The 16,669-nt window shown below is 43.4% G+C and overlaps 7 protein-coding genes across 7 annotated transcripts; 5 read left to right on the forward strand and 2 right to left on the reverse strand.

Annotated features, from left to right (window-relative positions):
• The first annotated feature begins 2,545 nt into the window (after positions 1 to 2,545).
• Positions 2,546 to 4,111, forward strand: EAE97_000018 (uncharacterized protein). Its single transcript, XM_038870528.1, has 2 exons — positions 2,546 to 3,355; positions 3,423 to 4,111. The coding sequence occupies exons 1-2, from the start codon at positions 3,075 to 3,077 to the stop codon at positions 3,823 to 3,825; spliced, it is 684 nt and encodes a 227-aa protein (XP_038737889.1). The 5' UTR covers positions 2,546 to 3,074; the 3' UTR covers positions 3,826 to 4,111.
• Positions 4,112 to 4,611: 500 nt separating this feature from the next.
• Positions 4,612 to 7,365, reverse strand: EAE97_000019 (uncharacterized protein; the record flags this gene model as incomplete). The annotated part of the gene is made up of 1 exon (XM_038870529.1): positions 4,612 to 7,365. One exon carries the CDS (start codon positions 7,363 to 7,365, stop codon positions 4,612 to 4,614), a length of 2,754 nt encoding a protein of 917 aa, XP_038737890.1.
• A 2,357-nt stretch (positions 7,366 to 9,722) lies between these two features.
• Positions 9,723 to 10,474, forward strand: EAE97_000020 (uncharacterized protein; the record flags this gene model as incomplete). Its single annotated transcript, XM_038870530.1, has 3 exons — positions 9,723 to 9,834; positions 10,243 to 10,265; positions 10,319 to 10,474. 3 exons carry the CDS (start codon positions 9,723 to 9,725, stop codon positions 10,472 to 10,474), a joined length of 291 nt encoding a protein of 96 aa, XP_038737891.1.
• Positions 10,475 to 10,893: 419 nt separating this feature from the next.
• EAE97_000021 (uncharacterized protein) lies at positions 10,894 to 11,399 on the forward strand (the record flags this gene model as incomplete). Its single annotated transcript, XM_038870531.1, has 4 exons — positions 10,894 to 10,896; positions 10,949 to 11,083; positions 11,122 to 11,187; positions 11,244 to 11,399. The coding sequence occupies 4 exons, from the start codon at positions 10,894 to 10,896 to the stop codon at positions 11,397 to 11,399; spliced, it is 360 nt and encodes a 119-aa protein (XP_038737892.1).
• A 24-nt stretch (positions 11,400 to 11,423) lies between these two features.
• EAE97_000022 (uncharacterized protein) lies at positions 11,424 to 11,847 on the forward strand (the record flags this gene model as incomplete). The annotated part of the gene is made up of 2 exons (XM_038870532.1): positions 11,424 to 11,428; positions 11,481 to 11,847. The coding sequence occupies 2 exons, from the start codon at positions 11,424 to 11,426 to the stop codon at positions 11,845 to 11,847; spliced, it is 372 nt and encodes a 123-aa protein (XP_038737893.1).
• Positions 11,848 to 14,403: 2,556 nt separating this feature from the next.
• On the forward strand, positions 14,404 to 14,817 carry EAE97_000023 (uncharacterized protein; the record flags this gene model as incomplete). The annotated part of the gene is made up of 1 exon (XM_038870533.1): positions 14,404 to 14,817. The coding sequence occupies one exon, from the start codon at positions 14,404 to 14,406 to the stop codon at positions 14,815 to 14,817; it is 414 nt and encodes a 137-aa protein (XP_038737894.1).
• A 641-nt stretch (positions 14,818 to 15,458) lies between these two features.
• On the reverse strand, positions 15,459 to 16,301 carry EAE97_000024 (uncharacterized protein; the record flags this gene model as incomplete). Its single annotated transcript, XM_038870534.1, has 1 exon — positions 15,459 to 16,301. One exon carries the CDS (start codon positions 16,299 to 16,301, stop codon positions 15,459 to 15,461), a length of 843 nt encoding a protein of 280 aa, XP_038737895.1.
• Positions 16,302 to 16,669: the final 368 nt, after the last annotated feature.

Raw genomic sequence — 16,669 nt, forward strand, 5'->3', positions numbered from 1 at the left:
GGAATGGAAGGGAATTCATAGAAAAATAATAGATAGTTATATTGTTTTCTAGGTCTTGTGTATGTAATTAAGATTGGAAGTGAAATCGAAATTGGAAGAAGATGATGTAAAATTGGGATAGGATTTTATGTATTTAAGTCTTGGAAGGGGCGATGATGTGAATGTATGTGATCTCATTCGTTGTTTCTTGTTTGATTTATTGGAGAGGACTTGGATGGCGGAGGGTATTTCTTTTGAGAAGTTGGAAGATGTAGGCTTCTGAGAGAAGGATATTGAAAAGAGAGGAGACACTGTAAGTAGAGAAGATTGTAAAAAGGAGATTGTAAAATGAAAAGATTGTAAAGAGAGGAGATTGTAGGGAAAGGGGATTGTAGGGAAAGGGGAGGTAATAGTATGGCATCTATACATTTGGATTCAGGGGGAAGGGTGCTGTGTGAGAATATATTAATATATATTGTTTTATCTTTTGTTTGTTGTTCTGTTGATTTGAGCAAGTGAAAGAGATAAGTCTGCGTGTAGCAGGGTGAGGATGGGAGGAGCTAGGGTAGGACGCATGGCAAGATTATGAGAGAAGAGCATAGGAATTATAAGGGGGCTGTAGGTGGTCAAGTATTTACATGGGTATTGTATGAATATATATGTAGTTATATGGGTATTGGGTTTTTGGTACGTAATTTCAATTGTAATTGGAACTGAGGGAAGAAAAACATGAAGTGAATGTTTCTTTCTTTGGAGAATAAATTTAGGATACGGTAACTCACTCTCATGCTCTTATAATCTATAGCAGATTCTATATAGAAGCTACTTTAGATTAGATTCTATAGCGGAAGGGTAGATTTTTTTAAGTGGAGGGTGAAACCTAGAGTGTAAAAGTAGAATCTATAGGGGAAGCATGGAATCTATAAGAGGGTAGTGACATCTATGGGTGGAGAGTAAGATCTGTAGGGAGAGGGTAAATTCTATAGGTGGCGAGTAGGTTATATGGATTAAAAGTGAAATCTATATGGGAGAATAGATTCTATAGGTTGAGAGTAGAATCTAAAACTACAACAACATCACTTTTCCCTTAATTTTCTCCATAGATTCTATTTAATACAGACTGAATACTATGCTCTTGAAATGGGATTCTATTCTACAATCTAATCTAGGATCTAAAGAGTATGATAGTCGAACAAATGAGCTTTTTGGAATATGAAAGCAATTCATTGGCTTTGGAGGAGCATAAGAGTAATTTACCGAATCAAATATAATGGATACTATAAGTTAAGAATTGGGTTGAAAGTTGGAAGTTTCGAGTCATGGTACCTAGGTAGTTGGAATGAATAAGAAAGAAAGAAGATGGGAAGGCACTGATGGGCTGGTTTGAGATTTGATAGGAAGAACTTGTTTCGACTTGGCGAAACTTCGAAAGGTGATGAAGCCTTCTCTACTCTTTTCTTTTCTTCTTTCTGGTTAAAGTTCTTTTGGGGGAGGGGGGAAGCTAGGTATCTACCGAAGTCTTGTGAGATGCGTTGTTCTGAGGTGCTGTTTGGAATAGAATGAATGGTTAGGTCTCGTGTATATGATTTGAAATGAGGGAATTAACTAGATCATCATCTTGGTCCTCGATACATCGATCGTGAGATTGTTTAATATGCGGATGAGTGATGGAGATGAAGATGGAGATGGGCTAGAATTTACGCATGCCTGGTGGGTAGTTGGGTCTATCAGGTAGGTAGTTGAGTAAATACCACCACCTCATAGAAACTCAATTGCCGAGTCGATAGAGAAATGATGTCTTGATCATGAGTGAGTTATTAGTCAGGATTAAAGCATCAGCGTCATTCTCTTCGAAAATGAATGGTTCATCGAGGAAGTGCTGTTTGGATTTGATGTCCAAGACTCTTGGACCCGGAACTGACATACTCTAATTTAAGCTTACTCCGTTAAAATGGTTCTAGTTCCGCTTCTATTTCTATAGAGACGATCTTAAAAGTTACCCGGAGCATCAAATTTGTAATCGTCAATGGCTACTTACTATAGGGTATAGTAGTATTGATGATGGGTATATATCCAGATGCACTAGTATTTTATCCACATTTAGCCGGATGTCGGTACCTTTCAAAGGTGGTACCGAAGACCCCTTTTGTGAAACAACCTTGGAGTGGAGGCGCTCGTTCGCACCTTTAAACCAATGTAATGCTTTTTTCGCATCAAGTGTGTGATGTATCAACCAAGACGCTTTTGCTTGATTTATACAGAATAATCAATCAATACCAGGCAAATGATTTTCAATATTCAAGGGACGAGTGACCTATCTACTGTATTTTACTTCGCACTATCATGAATGATGTGGATTTCGCATATGTGTTGACAGAAGTTCACTAGTCTACTACTAGAATACCCGTACATCAAGCTTTTCCACGGTTAACACTATCACACCACAACTTACTCGATTTGCAATTTAAGTTTCCCATCCAAAATCTTATTTCATCCCCGTTCATCCCATAGCCAATCCCCATCTCCAAAGCATCATCAACATATTTGACAACTACCGTTTCGATCGCATGACGTTCATCCATCCCCCTTATCCCAATTGGCAAGTCTGGATCTTGAACCTATAACTCTAATTGAGAAACTCGTCCGAAATTACAGTTGGTTTTGGACTCGTGAAGCCTCAATGCGGGGTAGTACCTTGCTCTATCTTTGCATATAGCCGATACACATTTGTGGGTCGAGGCAGGGATTTAGATTAAACATTTAGAAACGGAGAATAAAGACGTTTGATGTAGAAATATTGTGGATGCAATTATTGCATATCCAATACCTTTGCGGGATATATTGAAGAATGCCACTTTAAGGTCCAGTGGCCAGATTGAATATAGTGGAGACCAGATGTGCTTTAAAGTTTCTCTTGGGAGAAATGATGGATGAAGGGGCTGCAAATGACAGATGTAGGGGTACTCCGGATGGAGCAAACGATCTTGGATCTAGATATATAAGTTGTATCTGCTCTCAAGTTTAGAGAAAATCATCACACTCACATACTCTCTTTCAACAACTAACTACTTCACTCTTTCAAACAAATCTTCACAATGGTTTCTGCATCTTCCCTCCTTCTCGCTGCATCAGCTATCGCTGGTGTCTTCTCCGCTCCGGCCGCAGCACCCGTCAGCGAGAACTTGAACGTTTTGCAACAAAGAGCATTGACTTCTTCCGCTACTGGTACAAGTGGTGGATACTACTACTCCTTCTGGACCGATGGAAGCGGTGGTGTTACCTACTCCAACGGAGCCGCTGGTCAATACGCCGTAACCTGGACCGGTAACAAGGGAAACTTTGTCGGTGGAAAGGGATGGTCCGTTGGTTCCGAGCGGTAAGTTCTCATTCCTTCCTTTTGTCGTCTTTGAAAAAAAAAACATCAAACTAATCCCTCCCCAAAGATCCATCTCCTACAGCGGATCCTACAAGCCCAACGGAAACTCCTACCTCTCCGTCTACGGTTGGACCACCAACCCCCTCATTGAATACTACATCGTCGAAGACTTTGGTACCTACGATCCTTCCTCCGCCGCCACCGAGATCGGCAGCGTCACCTCCGACGGTTCCACCTACAAGATCCTCGAGACCACCCGTGTAAACCAACCTTCCGTGCAAGGAACTGCTACCTTCAAGCAATACTGGTCTGTCCGTACCAGCAAGCGTACTAGCGGTACCGTTACCACCAAGAACCATTTCGCTGCCTGGAAGAAGTTGGGATTGACTCTCGGATCTTCTTACAACTACCAAATTGTCGCTGTTGAGGGTTACCAAAGCAGTGGTTCCGCTACCATCACTGTTTCTTAAATTTGCGATGGATAAGAGAAGGGGAGATTGGGGGATGGATGAGTAGATAAGGGGTGGATGGAGAATGGATGGAGAGTCTTAGGAATCTTGTTTCTTGTATATATTCCTTACGGTGCTGTTTCCGGCAATACCGGATGTTGTCGTTTTTATAGGCCTGTACAAAGCATGTGTATGGCGACGAATTTATAATGTTATCTACGCTTTCGAAAGATCTTTACAGCTGTTCAAATATCACATTTCCACGAACGATCGATTGAATGGAACTGTCAATTGAAGGGTAACATAACAAGTATTCTGAATACTGGGTTTCCATTGAATCTGTTCCCATATGCTCTCATATCGTCCATCGTATCTTTCATCGAATCATAACACATCGTACCATACCGTATCGTATCATCATATCGCGTCATACACTCCTCCTGCCATCACCTCGAGAGAAACCGTGATTTCTCTCCCACTCTCAGAACGAAAATAAATCTGTCATAAACACCCACATCCTTTAAAGAAAACAAAAATTCAACAACTAACCTACAAATGCTCATACATTAAAATCCATCCAATCCATCCCACAGTATGATCACCCATGATCCATTTCTCAAATCCCCACAGACAATATCCTCACCGTCACATCTCCCTCACACCACCCCATACAACACACACACATAAAATTTCTCACTCCTTCTCGTATCTCCATCTATCCTTCAGCGAACGTTTAGTAGCCATCTCTATCTACCGCAACTCCAACATCTCCGCTCGTAGCTGTCTTCGCTTTGCACGCATATCTTCTCATTCCTGCATCTCCGCTTCTGTCTCTGCTCGACGTCTGGCTCGCTTGGATCGTCGAATAGAATGTTCAGGTTGGGGTTGGTTTCGTGGTTCTAAAGTTTCGTCGGCGCGTCGTTTGAGGGATTGTATGCCTTGGGTTGGTCGGGCCAATTCATGATTTGGAAGTGAATGGAATTTCGGGAGCGATCCAAAGGGGTTTCTTTGTATTCTTGCTTGGTATTCTGCTTTCCGAGTTCTGATTCCCTGTTGGTCCTGCAGAGCGAGCTGGGTCTTCTGAGATAGTTGGGAGTGTTGGTCGTGAGCATCATGGACGTGTTTCACTAGTACATTTCTTTGATCTCGTATCTCGCAAGCTCGTTGGTCGTAGACGTCTTGTGCGTCGGTTGCTTTTTGGGCTAATTGGTCTTCAGCTAACTGGTCCTCGGCTAGTTGATCTTGGTCCATTTCGTCTTCGTCCATTTGGTCATAACCTTGAGTTATCTTGTAGGTTGTTCCGACTTGTCCGGTTCGTTTCTCGTAAGCTAGTTGGTCATAAACGTCTCTTGCCCTTTCAGCACGTCGTTTTTCGGCCGATTGATCCTGAGCGAGTCGGTCACAAGCTAGCTTCGCTAATTGGAACAGTTCAGTCTGTTGTACTGGCTGTTCTTTAGCTAGCTGTTCTTGGATTACTTGGTCGTGAGCCACACTCGCCTCCCGAGTTGTTTCATTCTGTTGGGCTTGTTTCTCGGAAGCTTGTCGCTCGTAAAAGATTTTTGCATTTTGAGCTACTTGTTCTTCGGTCAATTGATCTTGAGCCGGTTCTTCGCAAGCTTGTTTCGGCTGTTGGACCACTCTAGTCGGCTTTGGTAGTTCCTCTTGGATCGGTCCATCGTGTGCTTCTTGTGACTCTTTATCCATCCGCGCCTGTTGAGCTGTTTGCTCATAAACATTTTTCGCCTTTAGCGCCAACTGAGACATTTTCATTGGTTCATTCGGTTGGTATTGTTGTGCTTGCTGAACAGTTTCTCGTGTTTGATGTGAGGCCAAAGTCTGAACTTCCCCAACATCTTCCTCTATCTTGACACCATAATGCCCGAATTTTCCCACCGTATCAGACTGTCTAAACTGAAAGGCGATGGTAGGATTGGAATTTTTGAAGAGGTTTGAATTCAGGTCAGGGGTTTGTGTGGTCAACGGGGAGGGTTTAGCGGCAGTATTCGTAGCTTTATAGGGTTGTAAATGATTCGAATTCTGATCTGAAGTTTGGTATGGCCGATGCGGATTGAGGTCTCTGAACATCGAGGGTGGGCGAGGCTGAAATTGGAATTGTTGTTGAGAAGAAGATTGTCGAGATTGAGATTTGTAAGATGGAGCATGTTGATCTTGAACGTCTTGGGAGACTGACAGCGCTCGGAATCGATTAATTTCGAGTCCCTCTTGAGGTTGAGGATTCTCTGTTTGGATGTTTGAAAACTGTTGAAGGTTTGGGTCAATGCTGTCTCGATTTTGAGGAAGTACGGAGGAATCAGCACAGGGAACAATGGCGCTTACACTAGCCAGACTATCAAGTTCGGAGTTCATATCCACATCTCTCGTTCCATCTCCAGGCTCTTTTTCGGCCGTGGCCTCCAATCCGCTCACGAAATCAAGATCTGAAATAGATGGGTCATCTTTGCTGAGTATATGACCATCTTCATCTAGTGGAGGATAGCTATGCGGCGTTGGCGAAAACTGCAATGAATCGTTGGTTTGACCAGCAAAGTCAACACCTGCTTCTCTTGCATTATCGAAGTTCTCAGGGCTGTTGAGTGATTCTATATTCCGTTCCTCATCGATACTAGGAAAACCCGTGTCTTCATTGTTGCTTAGGTAGCCAATATCGTCTTTATTCATATCAGCCATAAGATCAATCATAAGATTGACAACATCCAGCTTACTTCGGGCTTTATTAATTTTATCATCCACTTTGGATATGAGGTCTTGGAGCCTCGCTGCCTCGGCCATTCTCTTACCTCTGTCGTCCTCACTCCCTTCACTGACACGATCCGTCGCCATAGTGAATTTCTCTAATTTCGCTTCGTATAGTTTCTTGACTCTCCCATGACCAATAAGACTGGATCGAAGCCTTTCTACCTCAAATTGCATTCCTTTAAATTCCTCGAGCCTTGATGTGGTCTTCTTAGGCGGACCCAGAGCTGGTGTAGCGAATACTGGTACGGGCATAGGATATTTTGGTATAGACTTGGCAGTGGATACTTTAGCCTTCGGCCTCAGAGGCAAATTGGCAACACTAGATTTTTGCTGATTAGTGGGCATGCTTCGTTGCGAAGATCGTGCGATCACATCCTGATTCGGCTGTAGTCCTTGGAATGAGCCCTCGTTCCTGTTCTTCAATGATTCTCCTAGTCGTTTAGCTGCCCTTCTTTCATCAACCGTTTTACAATTAATACATGTGGATAGAAACCTGCCATTGCTTATGGGAAATTCGGACCTGGGCTTCCAAACTCTTTCCTTGCTACAATAGCGATATAGGGGACCCTCTTCACCAGTTTCCGTGCGCAGGTGCTTTTGAGGATAACCTGGCATGTTTCGATCATCTTCAGGAAGAGGAACACCTGGACCGAAAATTTGCAGCCATTGTTGATAGACATTTAAAGTTGTGAAATACTGTGGAGTAACACCAGCAGGGGCGCTTCCAGGATAGAAGACCTCATTGGAGAATTTGGGTACGATACGTTGCGGAACAGGCGTCTTTCCTACATGAACAAATGTCATCTTATCACTGAAGTCTATGTTTATGCCAGAGAGTATATGGCGTGTAACGTGTTGATGACTGACAAAAATATTCGGAAGTTGTCGGAAAGATTATCAGCAGTGACGGACAAAAGTCGAATGCTATCAGAGGAATAAATAAAAGAATCGAATGCGTTCAGTGAGATGTGCAATGAGACATGCAATGGTTCTAGAGGTAGTCAATAGGACCACATGAAATGCTGGGAATTATTCGTGAAGAAAACGCGACCGAGCGCGGAATTATCACCTAGGGAACACTTAAGTAGACATGAGGCGGAGTCGAATTCACTTTGTTTACATCTTCTTATCTTGCTTTATGATCAGTCATGCCGAGGATAAGCAGATAAATGAGGGGCTGGAGGATTGATGAATGGAGTGAATGTTGAATTGTCAATGAGGATATTGTAGATCTTGAGATGCCATCCCATAGTTACATTGTGGTTGTTTCTGAGCGAGGAGCGTTGAGAGGTAATTGTCGTCTGAAGGATAAAAGACTTTAGCGGGTAAATTGCTGAAGCTTGCAATCACCATTACCTAGTAATAGGACATACATTTTGAAAATAGAAGTGCCATCTTCATTAGTGAAGTGTGTCTATGGAATGTAGATCCATGATATTTTGCGGCTCTTAATGTAGGTACTAACTCGCTTAACAATACGCCATTCATTAGCTTGCGATTCAGTACGTCTGATGATATCCACATCTCATAATCGGGTCGTGATATTTTGAATTTTGTTTGCTAGCTGATGACATGGAAGTTCTCTGGAGACAGGATATCATCAAAGGAAGAAAAAATGAGAAGTAGGTGCCGGGATGATTAATTGAGAGATGGTGATGAAATCACGAACTGAAAGATGAACTATCTATAGGATCAGAAGCTATGCTACCTAGTAGTCGAGCAGCATATACTAGAAAGTCTTTATGTGATATGAGAGGCTGGCTGAGCAACGCATGAGAACTCTCTTCCTCGTTGCTGACTGCTTACTGGGAAAAAATCATGGAAGTCAAATGAAAATTTATTTCTCGCAAGGACATACAGAAGATTCAATCTTACATACATACTATAATATAGTATAGAGACCTCAGAAATATCAGATGGAAAATATTAAAAATAAATGCTCATGCATGGAAAGCGTGCGCCGTGAGATATTAAATGATACGTATCACTTCCCATATCAGAATTCTACGTGAACATAGTATGTTTGATTTGTCCTTGTGTTGAGATCAGAAATAATAACGAGGTAGACTTCCCCCAAATACTTCCATCAAAGTAACTTTCAAAGAAAATAAGAATTGCGTATAGAATACCACTTGTTCTGGGCTGACTTATTTCCATGATAGAGAGTTATTTTGATGGCGAAGGAAAAGTAAACATGTATTGGCAGAGAGTTCCCAACTTGGAAATCTCAGGACAATTTACTATATATCAACATACTATCAATCCAGAGAGGGTTACTACTTATAACCATTGTATACTCAGAGATCGAATGTTGATACAGGTAGTGAAATTCACAGGTTACGAGGAACCTCACTTTGTCTATTGCCTTGACAGCAAATCTTCTACTGTCGTTCATCCATGAGCATGACAGTAACCTGTTGTTTTTGCATGGTTCATGTTGCAAAGAAAATTCAATGTTCATTGAACACTATGGAAGCAATAACAAACATATCAATAAACAAACAAGAAGCTCTGTTAGAAGTGAGTCTAGGTTCAACAAAAATCAAAGCCCTCGCTTCGATAGTCGGTGCTCACACAACTGCTCGAGATTTGTGATATTCAAAATTCAAATATAAACCCGAAGTAAGACCTTCAAAGAACTCTTGTCTTGTTTCGGGATTGGGATAGCCATTTAAAGTCCTGGAGCTCTTCCATTCTCCAAACTTCCCACAATCTCGACAATAACATTACAACTTTCAAAGTCTTTGAGATAATCTTATACTTCGCAGTTACTTTCCTTGTTCGATAGTACGACTGCTTTACATATTGGTGCCATCAAGAAACGGCTTGTCAAATCCACAAATATTGGCATCCCGATTAATTTCTGTTGGACTTCAACAATTGAAGATCGAATCAAGTCCTTGGACTTCATACCATTTAATGATACGACATACAATTCATAGTAAGTCCACAACTATCTATGGCTTTCTTTGAGATTCCAGAGCCCATGATAGCTTGCTTATAGCCTCGACATCTCTCCAATCCTCAGAAACTGATCTGTTATATAGCAATCCGCCTCCTCCAGCAAATTCAAGTTGGACACTATCGACACCAGAGAGAATCATGGAAGGCAGCTCGATTTGTATGTTATAGCGTCCAATAGCGGCATACCTGTCGATACAATGCTATCCAAGAAGCACCCAGAAATTCGCTGGCCACTGGTCGCGGCAAGTCTCAGAACTCGCGGACTTCCAAAGCCAAATGAGCTTCTGTATTCGCAAGTCCCAGAGGGTAGTAAGTCATGTAAGTCATCTCATTCCAACTTCCAGCATGCAACTAGCATGCCCACACCTGATGTACTTTTTAAGATCATGAAGATCTATATTCAACACTTCGAGTCTCTCTTCAAGCGTATCACCACTGACATAAATGACTTATAGCGGTTCACTACTTTCGGCAACGACTCGTGGCTTCCGGCGCGCCGATTCCCTTCCTGAGATCATGAAAATGTATATTCATCGCCTCGAACATCTTTTCAGGCGTAATGCCGTTGATATAGATGAGGTACAACGAGCAATGAGAGTTCCAATATGCCACCTCCCGGCCCATCACACTGACCTCGATGTCAGAACACTGTAAGTACGTCTCAAACTTCTCATCCTGCAAACGTATAAGCCTTGGCATCTCTAACATTATACCAAGGAGATGACGACCTCGGTCCAGAGGTAAATGAGTATGTCCTGGTATCATTGTTCCAGGACTGCTTCCCTCTTGCGAGTACGAAGCACCATTCGTGGGCGGTCTCGGCCCAGAGGTAAATGAATATGTCCTGGTGTCACTCTTCCAAGCTAGATTTACCTCTTGCAAGGGGAGTGAGACCAAGACTTATTCATTGACTTCTGGACTTGCCGGGTCACAAGACGTGTTAGTTTAGATTTGATATAGTTGCCATCGTCACATCTGCTCCAAAGCAGATCTTCAAAAATATTAAGTTGTCTGCCTGCCCAGGCAGGCTCTTCTTTACTTGAAGTGCCTGTGTGGCTGTGGGGATTGAACGGTGGTCGTCGTTCAATCGTGAATGACGATGTTTCGATCTGGTGTTCTTGAATACCTGAAGGGCGCAAGGTGGCATGTGTGTGGATAATGTGGAATTGGTGTTGTTTGAGATATTACTTTGCAGATATTTTGATGATGGGAGATGGGAGATGGGTTCCTGTTATTGATAGTGTATATGTAGGAGGTGGACAAGTAGTACCAATAGAATACAGTTAACCATAGCCGCTTCGGCGTGCGCTTCCTTTTTCTCATCGTGCTGAAGTGTTTGAGAAGCTGTTGGCAGAGAGTCGTGGGATTATGGTGAGTTCTATCCATGGGCTTCTCATTGACTGATAGTTAACAAGAGAATCAGACTCTATGTGCAGAGCAGAGTTTGAGGCTCACACTCCGACCAGCTTGTAAACTGTTCGCCGACAGGCCGTACAGAAAGGGAAAACAAGAATGTTTTCAGCGGCTACCTGGTAAGTCTTCGGATTTTAATTCCATTGTCCATAATACAAGGTACTGATTTCTATTTTGCTTTAGCCAATTGATACCTGTCTAAGTCCCTACCCAAGGGTCCCAACGCCTTCATATACCCCTTCAAACAGGGTATGCAGTGACTTTGCTGCCTTGCACTCGATCCCGGACTTCTCACATCCGATGAGGATGAGCAAAGTGGAGAGGGTGGAGCGGAGGAAGAGGGCGCCTCCCTGAAACCACAGGCCTTGAATAGAGCATCGACAGCTTTGCCTCTCATCAACCTTTCGTCTAGACCCATATCGGAGAGCCAGTCATTACCAAATGCCCTTAGATCAACCTAGAAGCCCCATCCCATCACTGGGTAGATGATGTTAGTATGATTCTTCCCTCTCAAGACTGCTTTAATAACGCTTCCTTGATAGGTTCCAATGGAGCTTGAAAGATTTTCCAAAAGTTGTCTCCTTCGAAAAGGATTACGTGACGAAGAATTGGTGCGGTGAAGAAAGCCATTGGGACTCAAGTAAATTCAAAGTTGCCGGTGGCTTGAGTCAAGCCAGGCAACTTTGCGTCCACACCATCTACTTCATCTGCCGATTAATACCCATCGAGCCCTTTCCTACACTCAACCACGACACTGTGTTCTTCACTGATATCCTTTCAGGCATTTCAAATGCGGCGGCATTTGCTGGTTGTTACTTTTTCCCTGCCTTGCCACCAAGGCAATGCGCCCAGGCAAGAGGCGCTCCAGCCAAGATACACCATTCGGGAAATCACTTCATCTTGAAGTGATTTCCTGAACTCGCTTGCCGAGGATAGTGAAATCTACCAAGGCATGCTGGCAGGTAGCCCGATCAAGCCTAGAGAACAGATCCAGCCAGAGCAACTCCGCAACATTGTTCAGCAGAGCTAGTTGGGCTGTCAGAGAAGGTAGTTGCTAGTCTTGTGTAGGATAATAATTCAAATTTAATTTCATTGAAGTGTTGCTTTGTCTTTTGTCCCAATATAATACCATAAAACGTGCCCACTATCACATACGACCATAGACTGAAGAGAATTGGGCATCCCGTCCGCTCTGCCATACACAAGCTTCAGATCGGTGGATTAGTAGTTGGGTGGGTGACCACCAGCGAATCCCCACTGTTGTATGTTTTTTTTTTTTTTTTTTTTTGGCATCTGAGGGAGGGGACGAGCCGGGAAAGGGGATGTCTCTTTTGTGACTCTTGGTCGCTTTGTATGACTATTTCAGAGCACACGAGACCAATGGACTAATAGTTTGCTTCGGCATTAAGAAAGTCTTCCAGCGTTCGTAGTTTTGTTTCAGTTATGCTCGACATCGAGATCCCGAGGTCCAAAATTGCGCCGAGAAGTCTCTAGAATTGATCTTCGACGGGAATTTGCTTCATCTCAACGCCCCACTATTTTGTCACCGGCAATCAAGATCTACCCACCCTGTAGCCCATATTTCATCGAGTATTCCTGCTTGCTGATACAAATCTTATCGGTACGAATTCCCATAACGTGGCTCTCCTCATCAATCTTTCTCCTTGCGCGAGATACTGTAGATGGTTTCCAAAGGCAGACTGGTAGTGCACCAATCTCGAGCATCTCCCTAGCTTATGCTTCGGTTCAGTGTGCCGGGGTTCTGGAGATCTTAGGACAAGAGCAGTTATTCTTGTCAGTATCAAGACTGCGGCGATGGAGTAGTAAATATTGGAGTATCGAAGAAGTTTGTAGAAAATAAAGGATGTACTTGTCATGGCCTTACATGTTGTTAGACTTCCAGCCTCGACTGTGTTTGATAATTGTTGTTGTGACTGGGATCTCCATGCAAATAATGTGAACAGTTTATGAAGAGCTGGCCCCTCTGTGAATCAATGTCCGACATTGCCGAGATCCACTATGGTGAATTGTGCTTTGTCACCTGTGTTCACGTCTTCAAAAATGTGTGAATACCTACCTACCTACACAACTCTGCTGACAGTACACCCATGAGTGATCAGAGCTGATATAGAAAAGAAAAATTACTCTCTAGGAAAGCTTTCACCATCGAATAGTGACATTTTAAAACTTGATGGAGGAAGAGGAAGATGAAGTTAGCGTTTACAACAAAAGCAAACAGTGAAGTTCTAGTATATGCATTAGTGCACCGGTCACTAGACACCTCCATCTTGAACCAAAACAACCATCAAAGAACTGACGGGAGCAAACGTTGGAGGGAGGAGAATTTGCAAAGGCAGCCGTGAGACAAGATCTAGCTCATCATTGAGACTTCACGTTCTGACAGTTGAATCTTCCCACTCGACTAAGACTTCCGAAGTTATTCCAATACCAAACATTAACTTCGATGTCGTCGTCAGGAATGATACTTCCGCATCTTCTTGCTTCCAAATTTGGTGCTGTCGTCGAACAAACAAAAATTGCGGGGAAGTTTCCAGCCACCAAAATCAAAGCCGCTCGTGCCACTTCACTTCCCTGACTCCCGAGATCCCCATCCACCACCACTCCATCTGACAACACACTCACACCACTCCTCACCCAACACAACACAACACTCTCACCCCATAAGATCATTCGGCATCGCAAAAAGCGGAACTTGTTATTCTTCAACTGTGAGTATTCAAGGCAAGTGAGCTTGGCAAGTATTGGCAAACATAGAAATCTATGGAACAATCGTTGGAATACGAGGAGATCGGCATCTGGTACGGTACTCGTTATCTATTTCTAGATTCACATGCATCTGACGTAGTCAACCGTATGGATACATCCCTCACTGCTTCCATCATCTCGTACTCGCCTTATCAATGAATGAGACTCGGTTTATGTAAATTTATCACTCCAAAGTGATGGAAATGCGGAGGATTAAGCATGAGATCGAGGCGTCCGGAAGATGCACACGATACCGCTTCGATGCCAAGATCTTCGTACCCGCACAGCCTTGCATACAGCGTGCATATACCGCTGTTCTTCTCGTATTGCTGAGAGGAGACTCTACTGATGGGGTTATGAATAGTTTTGATAGATATCATCTGATTTAGTTGCAATGGGATGTTTCTCGTAATTGACAATGCAGGCAATGCGGTCCTGGTAGGTACCCCGCTATCACGAGTTTCGATGGGTGGGAGGAGGCGACATGTACGGAAAATTATCTGGTGAATTACTGGGGCGGAGGTGAGGCTTGCGTGAGGGGCTTTTGAGGGGTAGAAGGTATATAAGACATGATGTGCGCTGTGGTGGAAGATCATTATCAACATCAACATCTACAACATCACTTCAAAGTATCTCAGATATCTACAAGAACTTCTACCTCAAAAACAAACCTCACCACCTCAGACACCCAAACTCAAAATGCAATTCCCAACTCTCGCTACTCTCCTCACCTTTGCCGTTAGCGCAACAGCCATCACCGTCTCCTACGACGTCGGCTACGATGATGCCAGCCGTTCTCTCGCCGTAGTTTCCTGCTCCGACGGAGCTAACGGACTCCTCACCAAGGGCTACTCTACCCAAGGTTCCCTCAGAAACTACCCCAACATTGGTGGTGCATCCACCATCGCCGGCTGGAACGATGCAAACTGTGGCAACTGCTATCAATTGAGCTATGGAGGAAGAAGCATCAATGTCCTTGCCATTGATCACGCTGCTGCGGGATTCAACATTGGACAACGAGCACTTGATACCTTGACCGGTGGACAGGCAGTTGCTCTCGGAAGAATTGATGCTACTTACACCCAAGTCGACAGAAGTGTTTGTGGATTGTAGATGGTTGAAGAAGTCCAGAATGCAAGCACGGGGATGGGAATGGAAGCTTGGAATAGGGGACGATGAACATGAAGATGAATATTGCATTGGAGATGGGAGTAATGGTGTTTATGACGATTCACGAGTATGGTTACGAATATTTAAAGCAAAGTAATAATGATAATGCAAGTTTTGCTACTTAATCTTTCGCTCCAACTGTGCGTTTTGAATGTGAGGTACTTTTGAGAGTGTTATCCAATCTTTGGTGCGATCCATGGAAGCTCGGAATGTTCGGGAAATACAGCTTCTATCTCACGTTAACTATAGCTTGATTATGACTTACTTACTGTTGATGTTTCACACATGTGGAACGATAAGAGTTGTCCGTATTTGCTCCAAGGCTCGCCATTGACAGAATCCCAGATCGATTTGATAACATAAATGCGGGTATCTTCAAAATGTAAATGTAGATATATTCGTATATGGAATGGAATCTGTACTGATTATTCTATAATCTAAATGCTATATCTAATGGTTTGATATCGATGGTCCCAAGTTCCAATCCAAAACGCCGTACTCTACCCATATTCACATGCCAGATTTAGTAACCCTTCAATAAATCAAATCGTACACCTTCAGATATCAACTCAACTCGTCACCCCTCAAGACACCCTCTTCACAAGGGGAATCTTCGCACCCCAAACCTGTTTATGAAATCCCAAGAAAACCTTTAACTGTCCCTCGAAATTCCCCATATATTCCGAATGAGAATACCTACACCTAATTTCCCGCAATCCCTCCAGTGTCAACAAACCCCCATAATTCAATTGCTCCCAGCTCTCCGCTCCTCCCTGCCCCTCATACTCCTCCACCACTTCCTTACATCTCAATCCTTCCTGGAACTTCAGATGTACATACATCGTATTTTCCCAATCCAGGCCCTCCAACTCCACCGTAGTGACACGCTCCAAAATCCTCCTATCCACCGAATTCAAAAATGCCATCCACTCGACGAAGCGTTTTCGGCCTTTGAGGTTCTCGCCGCATAGATCCCCGGCGAAGAAGGAAATGGTGTCCATGAGCGGATTTACACAAATAGGCTGTCTCATGTATTTACTGAGGAGAAACCCGCAATTGCCACCAAGTTTCCCACGGGATCCTGGAAATTCCGAACGGTAAAGGAGAGTATAGTATAAGAGTGTCTCGGAACGTGATTCAGAACAGATAGAGAGGGTGATGGGGGGTGGGGTGGAGTGAGCTTGGAGGGGAGTGATGTTGAAGGAGAGGGGGACGGTTCGGGAGGAGGGGAACAGGGAACGCCAGATCTTGCGTTGGAGTTCGAGGGGAAGGAGGGTGAATTGATGGAATTTCCAGGGAGATGGCGTTGGTTGTTCTGATGTCTCTGGTGTTTCTGATGGTTTTGATGTCTTTGATGCTTTTGATGCTTTTGATGCCCTTGATGGGAACCATGATTTTGGTGTCGTGATTGACTTTATGATTGACATCGTGACTGTTTTCCTCCTTTCCTTGTTGAACATAAATCGAAATGGTTGTGTTCCTGCTACTATCCAAACCCTATTACTGTAAATCGAAATAGAATCAAAAGAATGTTCAAGTGAGTATGATGAAAACAACAAAATTTCAAACACGAAAATACGCCCCTGAAAAAATCACTATAAACAAACCACAACACAGAAATTTCCTCCGCAAAATTATCTCGAGTCTCCTACTTGCACTCGAGTCATGGAGGGGTTTTGTGATGTCTTTGCGCAATGAATCGAGTCGAGAAGCTAGAAAATTCTAATTTTTCTAGTGTTTCCAGCCTTATGATGAAACCAAAGTTAAATTTTTCTCTAGGGGCGCGTTGGAAAAT

Source organism: Botrytis byssoidea (genome assembly GCF_014898295.1).
Source record: "Botrytis byssoidea strain MUCL 94 chromosome Unknown BBYS_001, whole genome shotgun sequence".
Classification (NCBI taxonomy): Eukaryota; Fungi; Ascomycota; class Leotiomycetes; order Helotiales; family Sclerotiniaceae; genus Botrytis; species Botrytis byssoidea.